Source organism: Lactuca sativa, chromosome 5, assembly GCF_002870075.4.
Source record: "Lactuca sativa cultivar Salinas chromosome 5, Lsat_Salinas_v11, whole genome shotgun sequence".
In the NCBI taxonomy this organism is placed as follows: Eukaryota; Viridiplantae; Streptophyta; class Magnoliopsida; order Asterales; family Asteraceae; genus Lactuca; species Lactuca sativa.
The window spans coordinates 256,595,567-256,606,361 of record NC_056627.2 but is presented as its reverse complement, the minus strand read 5'-3'; the positions used below and the strand labels follow the sequence as shown (position 1 = coordinate 256,606,361).

The following is a 10,795-nucleotide window of genomic DNA, read 5'->3' as shown; positions in this document are numbered from 1 at the left end:
GGAAGGAACAGTAGCGTGGAAAGAGGGTATTAAAAATCCTTATCAAGAAAGGAAAGGGCGGGATGTTCAAAATCCCTGACACAGTAACGTAACTGACAGCCAGGATGAGCAGTTACGTCGCCATTAAAATTGAAGCGACGGATAAACCTGAAACAGACACGTATATAGGGTTGTTAAGTCCAGAACGCCATAGCTAGTGCAACAACTCTACGACTACCGAACTAGGGGACTTGATAACGTGCCCTAGCAAGCACAAAAGAGTCGCGCCCAGTTATGACAGAATGCCTCAAGGCATAGCACGCCCAGCAGGACAGACCCAACGAAGCTTAGTGCCCGCCAGCATCCCTTAGAGCATGACACTCCCGTAGAAATGCTCGTGCCCGCTTAGGGCGTTTCCTGCTCCAAGACAAATGTTACGGTCAAGCGACAAAGCAGACGATCAGGGCATTACTGCCGGAACCAATCACAACGCTCTAACAGATGGAGGAGTACGATCCTCCAATCAGCGCTCATGATCTTGTCGGCTCTGGTGATCTTGTCCCATACGGACGATCAGAAACGCCTAATATAAAAGGCTACACCTACAGCCCCGACAGGTAAGCAATCTTCTCCAAGTAACATACACTAAACCCTAGAATACCCAACTGACTTGACTGTCAGCGCATCTTTCCAGGAGCTCCTCCCGGGAAACGGCTGACGAGCTTCTTTACACTGTGACAATGCAGGAGCAGCGAAGCAATCGTTGCCAGAGTTCGAGCAGACGGAGATCACGGTCTCATCAATATATATATATATATATATATATATATATATATATATATATATATATATATATATATATATATATATGTATGTATGTATGTATGTATGTATGTATGTATGTATGTATGTATATTACATGAATCACACCAAATAATTAAGACAAAATAGATTTGTTTATTGTTAGATATAATTAAATGATTATCACTTAAAGCTGCAACAAATATAGAGATATTAAGTTATTTGCTCATGTAAAATACACATGGAGTTCAAGATTGTTACTCCAAAAGAGTTCTTAGGTAGAGATGAGAATGGATGGATGGATCGGTGTGACACGGACCTATAACTCACTACTAGAAAAAAGGCCTTTTACGACGCTCATTGCGCGTCGTAAAACGCTTAGACGACGCGCAAATGCGTGTCAAGGAAGGCCCTGTCATAAAGAGAGACGACGCGCATTTACGACGCGCATTTATGACGCGCATTTACGACGCTCGGTTACGACACGCAATGCGTATCAAGGAAGGCCCTGTCATAAAGGAAGACGATACGCATTCGCGTGTCGTAACCTTACGACGCGCGTGTTAATGACACGCAATGCGTATCAAGAAAGCCTCTGTCAAGAAAGGCCATGTCATAAATGAAGATGACACGCATGTTTGCGTATCATAATTTTAAATGTTAAAAAAAAATTTATTTTTTATAGATTTACTAATTTTCAAATTAAATTTGCATTTAATGCCTCACAATATAAAATAAAATATCATATACAAAAAATATAATACATTTCATAAAATTTAATGTCTTACAATTCTATTTCTTACAATATATAAATTTACATGTAAAAACATCTCTACAGTCTACATGTTTCATGCTTGATTTCCATCTTTTATCGTTTTTAAAAACAAAAGTTCTAACAAGAAACCTTCTTTTAGTAATGCAAGTGATGCTCTTGATAAGCTGATATTCTTAAGTGTAACAGATTCCTCATTACTTGGAGATGCTGGTGAGCTTGAAATCCAAATTAAACCTGATCCAGAAAAATGGACAAACAACTATCAGTAAGCAATCAAGTTCCAAATTAAAACATTAAGTCACAAAGATATTATAATGGAATGAGACATTTTGAAAAGTTCATTATTTCATGTAGTTATTATTATTTATTTTTTCTTTTAACCAAACCCATAATTCCATTTTAAATAAAATGGTAAGTCAAAGATACATCCCTGTTTAACCTAAAATCCATCAAAACATTGAACTAACATACTAAATCAAGGATAATGCAAAGCAGTTTCTTTTGGGTAACCCACCAGCAACAGGGGTAATTTGTCCATCTACATGTAGTAGATTGTACTAGGGACTTAAAGCACTTATAAAACTATCTTATGGAGGGTATTTTGGTAAACCCACCAGCAACAGGGGCAAGTCTGTCCAAAAAAATATCTGAACGGCCTAATCATATTTAAATAGCATCAAATCAGCACCAATCTCTCTATATCTTCTTCATTTTGTCCAGAAAAACAACTAAAAGACCTTGAAAGCACAAATACAACAAAAAAATATTAAAAATATGTATTTGAAGGATTATTTAATGAAGAGAAAAAAACAAAGTAACTTTATTTACAATTTTACCCCTGTAACTGCAGTTTCTGTCCATGCCCAAGCTAATGGAAGAAAATACCATGGGGATTTAGCAATCATGAAAAGCCCCAATGCATATGAAGTGGCAAATATCAAAACAGATTTCCATGCTTTCATGTTATCAATTTCAAATACCTTTTGAGAAAAAAAATAAAAAGTATTAAATATGAATATGTTCAAATAAAAAAGGATAAAAATTAATAAGTAAGAGTGTAATACAGTCTTGGGAAGAGTATCGATGATGTCTTCAAAGTGATATTATCTGAAAGTGGTTCTCCAATTTTTCTAAAACCAGCTAAAGTGCAATGGAACTACACTTTAGGGACCAACCATGCAAAAAAATGTAACACCGGGATTGAACACGTAACTTTTGAAAGAGCACAGGGACGAAAGTTTTAACTTAGTCTAGACTCTAGAATATATTGCATTTTTAGCCCCTGAGTTTAGCAGTTTTTTTCGTTTTTGGTTCCTAAAGGAATCAGTTTACAGTTTTGGTTAATGTTTCATAATGATTTTGGTCCCTTAATCCTTAAAAGACCATTTTGCCCTTGATCCAAAACCAAAAAGACTAGTGTACCACATGGACCAAAATGGTCATTTTAAAGATATTAACAGCTGGGTAGGTAGGATTAACGATTCAGGGGCCAAAACTGTTATGAAACATCAAATTAAGGACAATATTTGAAAACAGATTCCTTTAGGGACCAAAAGCGAAAAAATTAGCTAAATTCAGGGACCAAAAATGTAACTTTTCTATACTCTAAAAAAGAAAGTAGCACAGACCTTGGAGCACCCTCTGCTACAAAAACACGAAATGATCTCTTCTTCTCCTTTGCAGCACAAAGAAATTCAATGACAGTTCTTGAACTTCCTAAGGTCAATATAACTTCACTGCAAATAATTGTTTTTTCATTTAATATATTGACTATTAATATTATATTAACAACTTTTGGGAAGAAGGCTTTAGAGAGAAATGAGAATACTTATGGTGAATATGCTCGACTGCTTGCTCATCAATCTCTTCATGACAGGTGGCAATATCTTGAATCAAATGAATCTGTTTTCCTTTATTTTTGTTTATTATAGCATGAATCTGTTTTCATTTCTTCCTATACTTTGAAAAAGTAGACTGTTATAATAAGGTAGAATTTTCAAACTTCAAAGTACAATGGCTTATCAAGAAAAAGTTTAAAAGTACAATGTTGTAATAAAATGATTTGAAAGTAAGAATGTAAGATGCTATCATAAGCAAAAAAAAAAGTACCTTTCCTTCTACTTGAGGGAAACTGCAAAAGTGAATGCTTTCCTCTGATCCATTCGATACTTTTCGCAAGTTACGATAAAGAATCTCAGTGAAGAAGGGTGTAAATGGAGCCATTGCTTTACAACAAGTTAAAAGCACCTAAAAAGAATGTAATATAAACCAATTAAGAAACCCAATTAAAAATTAAAAAAAAAAAAAAAAAAAAAGAATGTTAAAATGAAAGCATACATGGTATAGAGCTGAAAGTGCAGTTCTGCAGTCATCTTCTCCAGTGCGACCTTTAAGTCTCTTACGATTAAATCTTACGTATATATTGGTCAAATTGTCAATGAACTTCAACAGATAAGGAACAACCTGTGAAAGCACTCACAAATAAGTATCCATATATGTGTATGTATATGAATATGTATATGTATTATGTTTAAAGAGAAATGAAAACTTACAGTATAGAGTCGATAAGCATCCATTTCTTGTCTGACAAAATGAACAAGGCTTTGAGTGGCTGAGTTGATCCATTGATCAAGAACATTAGCTGAGTTGAGAAGAATGGCTGGATCATATGTCAATTTCGCATAATTCTTGTCTTCTTTCTGCACTGTCTGTTGGTAATGGTGGTGTGATAGGACTGGCTACTATTTTGACTATTTTACCCTTTCATAAAGGAATCATTGCAAGTTATATATCAGGGTTTAAGAAATACCTTAGAAAGACCATCAGTAAGGGCCTGTTTTGACATAATCACAAAACTATAAGGACTTAACTATTATATAATTTAAAAAAAAAAAAAAAAAGAGGGGGAGGGGGTTTACGTATCAAGGCAAAGATCTGCCAAAGAACTGCGTCTTCAATAAAAAAAGGAAGAAATCAACCAAATGCAACCAAAGATTCAAATTACAAGAAAAAACCATACCTTGAAAAAGGGTGAAAACGTAATTTTAGAGTCGGGACCTCACCACAAGAGAACTCTTCCTTGTGAGGCCCAATCCAGCATGACTCCAATGTAATGCTCAAAGGAGAAACACTTTGAGCTTTACAAAAATGAAGGTTGCATTGGATATAATCGCTTAATGTTGTGCAAACTGAAGGAAAAAGCTTTGATTCTATTAATGTATTTGCTTTAAGTTGACTGTACCATAACAACAAGCACACACCAGATATCACAGCATAGAAAACAGAACACTGGAATAGAAGCAAACCTTCCTCCCAGACTGTGGATAATGACCTAACTATAGCTTTGCTTCTAGTGAAAGGCTCTTTCACGGACTTCACCACAAACCCACTTCTTAATCCCATATTCTTCCATAAAATCTCAACATTTTCCCCGAATGATTGTGAGAACCTAATCCCGTGAGATATCCAGTCGCTTTTCTTGGCACGTGGAATGATATCATACCGAGGTTTTCTGGGAAATTTGTTTCCAAGATAACCCAAACAGTTCACGTTTCTTGGCTTTAAGGAAGATTGGAAAGCTGCCCCAACAAATGGGTTTTGAAGTCTGCTACTCATTATCTTCACTAAAAACTCATGTCACAGCTTGCAGATCAAGTATTGGGGACTCAGGACTTACTCCTAAGAGGAGAGGTCGTCATTCCAAAAAACAAATGGAGAAGAAGAGAATAATCTTCGTACCTAATTTAGGGAATAAAAGAATCTTTAGAGATTGAATGTAAGAGAAAGAAATCTAGGGCACATACATGAAGAAGAAGAGAACAATCTTCGAACCTGATGCCTCCTCCGCTTTTTTTTTCTGCATCTTGATGCTTCCGATCGTACCCTAAACCTCAGACTTTCGATCCCAAATCTGACTTGCAACCTTCGATTTCTGATCTTCAACCTGTAATTCGAGACATATAGTTTCAAATCTCAGAAAATTGACCTTGCTACCTCCTATTTTTAATGAAAGAGGAGTCTTAAATCTAAGAGAAAAATGAGGAGTCGTCCGCTCAAAATGACATTATTTGTACGTCACACCTATTAATTGGTTCCTACCTGCGAGAAAAATGAGGAGTCGTCCGCTCAAAATGGATTAGGGTACAGGAGGCCTGGTTAAATAGATAGACAGGGGAGGAGGGAGAGAAAAGAGTCGAATGAGTGTTTTAAAAAGCCCTAGAAATTATCCCAATGATTTTCTGATATATGAATTGTTGAGGTATACAACAGAGATGGTATCGTGATTAGGGTTTGCAGAGAAAAGGGAAGAATAGAACGAAGGGGATCTTGAAGCGGGGAATTAAAAATTTTAAGAATTTTGAGGGGATTTCATTTCCCCCTTTCAAGAACGCGCGTTTTAGTAAAAATCATAAAGCGACAATCACAGAGGACGCACGTTTTAGATAATGTGCCCTCCGTGTTTTTATTTTTTTTTTACATTAGACACTAATTTAAGGGCACGCAATAATGCGTGACCTAAATCCTCAAATTTTTTGAACGGACGACACGTTTTTATTGTCACTCTCTTTTGCGTAACATAAATCAGTGAGCGTCGTGATTTGCGCGTCGTGAAAGGGTCTTTTTCTTGTAGTGTAAGTATCTATATATGTTGGAGTCTTCCCTATTTTCATAAGGCCATCTACAGAGACCATGTTTTTAAAAAGCACACTATGACGCGCGCCACAACGTATCATTACGCAAGGCGTGGTACAACCTTCGCGAAAACACCAAAGGCAGGTTTGTTAAGCGTGACACATAAATAATGAGTCAAGACATGCCTTATCACGTTATGACGTGAGTTTTTTTCCTAATCAGGCATGAATAAATTGAGTTTTTGTTAACTTTTTCATATTAAGTGTTGATATAACATTTCTAAAAACATGATATATTTGATTTAATTCCATAATTATGTGATTTATCTTTTTTAATGTATATAAAATTCTCACGCTTTGAAAAATGTCATGGCTCGCCAAAGCTTAACATCGCTTTAGGTTTGACCTTGTCGCCACACCATGCCTCCCGCCATTTAGAAAATCGGCAAAAACAATGTTACACTTCACATATATCTTATATGGTATCAAAGTCGGCATCAACGCTCCTCTGGCTTAGCACATCATTGTCTGGCCTCACTGCACCTTATTTTATGAAAGGGGGGTGTATTTGTGACTAAACACATCCTTGTATGCCTCATTGTGCCTTATTTTTTGAAGAGGAGTATAAGTGTATATAACTTTTTAGTCATTTTGTTAGAATTATCTTTTTAGTAGTTGAGTAGTTTTAGTGATTTATTTTTTTCTCACACTTTCGGAATCCTTATGGTTGCAAAATGAAGAATACATCTATACATTTTAGGGCCACACACCCTTTCATAACGACACTTGATAATAAGTATTTAGTGGTTTTACTTGACTTATATTTTTCCACAATATGGAAATTCTTGCGGATACAAAAAGAAGAATAGATTATATGAATCTTTGTATCACGCATCCTTATAGATTGGAAAGAAAGATGTAAGAACGATAGGCGTACTAGTCTTTTATATATATATATATATATATATATATATATATATATATATATATATATATATATATATATATATATATATATATATATATATATATATATATATATATATATATATATATATATATATATATATATATATATATATATATATATATATATATATATATATATATATAGTGGTTTTACTTGACTTATATTTTTCCACAATATGGAAATTCATGCGGATACAAAAAGAAGAATAGATTATATGAATCTTTGTATCACGCATCCTTCTAGATTGGAAAGAAAGATGTAAGAACGATAGGCGTACTAGTCTTTTATATATATATATATATATATATATATATATATATATATATATATATATATATATATATATATATATATATATATATATATATATATATATATATATATATATATATATATATATATATATATATATATATAGGGTTAGGTTCATTTGAAACCACCTATATTTTGTGAGACCGTGAGACGTATTTTTTTATTTTTTTTAGTTAATTCAAGTTCCGAAAATAATATTAAATTTTTTTTTTATTTTGCATTTTAGAATATGTACAGTGTAATATTCTATTTAGAATATTTCACGTATTTTTAAAAAAAAATGGAATTTTTTTTTTATTTTTTTTAGTTAATTCAAGTTCCGAAAATAATATTTAAAAATAGAATTTTTAGATTTTTCCATTTATTCTGTATTTTAAAATTATTTTTTAGAATATGTCAGTGTATATTACACTTATTTTTCAAAAAAAAACGGAATTTTTTTTTATTTTTTATTTTTATTTTTTTAGTTAATTCAAGTTCCGAAAATAATATTTAAAAAAAGAATTTTTGGATTTTTCCATTTATTTTGCATTTTAAAATTATTTTTAGATTTGGTCTCACGGTCTCACAAAATTAGAATGGTCTCAAATGAACCTGAACATATATATATATATATATATATATATATATATATATATATATATATATATATATATATATATATATATAAAGGTTGTAAAAACTAATTGATATTAGCTAATCAGAGGAATGAGATTAAGGCCCCGTTTGATAGTTGCTGACTGAGAAAGTGCTGGCTGGGAAAGGTCTGTCCGTGTAAGAAATCCTAACTGAGTAAGAAATCCTGTTGTTTGATTGTACATCTGACTGAATGTGCTGAGTGATGAAAAATGACCATTTTACCCTTATGTTATATATAGTGATGTATTAAGTTGCCGAATAATTATAAAAACATACATATTGTCATACAAAATGTAAATTACACACAAATAAAAAATGTCATACAAAATGTAAATTAAACATAAATCATTTAATATCCAAATAAAAACATAATGAAATTTAAAATAACATAATAATTTAATGTAAAGTAGGTGAAAGTAGTCGATTTGCAATCTGATCACGCAAAACACGCATATATTCAACGGCTTCTGGACCCCATTCTATGCCTTGTATGTTTTCTCTATCAATTCCCCTACCTTGGACGTCAGGAGTAACCATGGTGTCCTCCTCAAAATTTCTAAACAATTCATCTTCTATATTGTATTTCCTTATAAAATTATGGATCGCAACACAAGCAATGACTATGTCTCTTTGCACTGTAAAAGGATAAGGAGCCATTTGTTTTAAGATTGGGAATCTCGCCTTCAATACACCATAAGCACGCTCAATAACATTTCTAAGTTGTGCATGAGCATTATTGAACCTTTCTTCTCTAGTTAAAGGTCTGCCTCTTCGAAAATCGGCTAACCAATACCTAGTATTGCGATATGGAGCCATAAACCCACGAGTGTTTGTATATGCGACATCACAAAGGTAATATTTATCTGCAAACGAATGTGACATATTATATAATGACACATATTATATAAAGAAGATAGATAATAAAAATTATATAAAGATTACAAACCTAGTGGAGGAAATGGAAATCCAGAAGTCGAATTAAATGCAAGTTCTTTCAAAACTCTTGAATCATGTGCTATACCCTCCCATCCAGCCCAAACAAAGGTGAATATCATATCAAAATCACAAATTCCTATTACATTTTGAAAACATTCTCCTTTTCCTCTTCCTCTATAACAAGTTTGTTGATCAACGGGTACAACCGCATGTACAAGAGTTCCATCTAATGCACCTATTGCTCTGGAAAAATTATTTTTTAACCGTCTATGCCGTTCCGAGTTATGTCTTGTTGGATTAGGAGTTGTTGGTGCTATAATTTCTTTTGCAAAACACATCATTGCTGTTAGGACCTCATGAAAACATTGATGAATCGTTTGTGTGGAGTGATGAAATCCTCCCTTAACTGCGCGAAAACGTTCATTATGTCCTATAACATGTAAGAAGATAGCCATCTTCTCTTCAATGCTTATTGTCCTACTAGCTTGCAACCAATTTTTTTCGGTAAAATGGTTGCATAATAGTGCAAATGCCTCTTGTGTAAGACGCATCATATCGAAACATTGTGTAGGGTCTCCGTACATCAAATCTTGCGTATACGCATACCCGCTTGAATCGTTTTCTCTAATTCTATGAATTTTGATTAGTCTGCGTCGGTTTGACCTCAACCAATAAAACACAAGTAGAAGAAAAGCTACAACTTCACCATCAGAAACCATACTTGACCTGTTACAAACAATTAGGTAACATGTTAAAGTAAAAAAAAAAATCATGCACCAAAGTCATATAACAAACATCATATAACATAAAACTAGTAAATAACAAAAGTCATATTCAATATCCAATAACATATCATCCAAACTAACAAAAGTCATATAACATAAGATGCGAAAGTCATCAAACATAGGATCCAAAGTAACCAAAAAACTAGTAACCAAACTTTTCTACCCGCACCGATCAAAGGTAACCATACTTCCTACCCGCACTCATCACCCACGACTCACAACTAGTATGCGAAAGTCGTAACCAAACTTTTTGAACATCAGCACTTTCACCAAATAGCAAAAGAGCGGTCTTGTGTCTTTCATCTTCTTCTCCCCATTCCATTTTGTTTAATTTCTCCATACATGCATCAACATCCTTATCCATTTCACTTTTTTCAATTCTTTCATTTTTTTTCCACTAACGACCTTGCAAGCTTGACAATCTCCTCTTCAACTTCTAATGCCCTTGCATCTCTTTTTTTCCCACCAACTCTTTTGTTTCCACCAACTTCTGTATTTTTTGAACGCCCCGAAGATTCTTCACTTGCACCTACATGTTGTGTTGAGGTTTCCATTGGAACATCTTCATCAAAATCATGGGCACTAAATGCTTCTACAGGACGAGGGAGTGTAGAAGATGGCCCCCAACTTTGAAAGCCGGTTGAGGTCGACCCTTCAAATAGTTGGGTGCAAAGATCTGGAAACAGCAGGGGTCTACTTTTCAATGACAACACGTACTTGTTCAACTGTTTACAATTTTTATAATTATTAGTTTTTTTTATAAAAATAATCATAATAGTATTTGTTATAAAAATATTCCCTTCCCCTCTTCCTTCCATTGTTCATCGGTCAGATTAAATTTATATTTTATAGGATCATATATATTGCCGGTTTTTTTTTTTTAGTTTCACCCAAGCAACATACTTTGATTTGTAGTAGTCAAAGTGGTTTCTCATTTGCTTTTGATCAACCTCTTTACCGTGTTCGT

The 10,795-nt window shown here is 33.6% G+C and overlaps 2 protein-coding genes across 2 annotated transcripts; both read right to left on the bottom strand.

The window, feature by feature from the left end:
• Nucleotides 1–3,532: 3,532 nt before the first annotated feature.
• LOC128125996 (isoleucine--tRNA ligase, cytoplasmic-like) lies at nucleotides 3,533–4,442 on the bottom strand. The gene is made up of 3 exons (XM_052763666.1): nucleotides 4,108–4,442; nucleotides 3,893–4,018; nucleotides 3,533–3,802 (listed from the first exon to the last, which is right to left on the bottom strand). Exons 1-3 carry the CDS (start codon nucleotides 4,129–4,131, stop codon nucleotides 3,533–3,535), a joined length of 420 nt encoding a protein of 139 aa, XP_052619626.1. The 5' UTR covers nucleotides 4,132–4,442.
• A 4,061-nt stretch (nucleotides 4,443–8,503) lies between these two features.
• LOC128125995 (uncharacterized) lies at nucleotides 8,504–10,192 on the bottom strand. The gene is made up of 4 exons (XM_052763665.1): nucleotides 10,071–10,192; nucleotides 9,187–9,769; nucleotides 9,054–9,129; nucleotides 8,504–8,970 (listed from the first exon to the last, which is right to left on the bottom strand). The coding sequence occupies exons 1-4, from the start codon at nucleotides 10,190–10,192 to the stop codon at nucleotides 8,504–8,506; spliced, it is 1,248 nt and encodes a 415-aa protein (XP_052619625.1).
• Nucleotides 10,193–10,795: the final 603 nt, after the last annotated feature.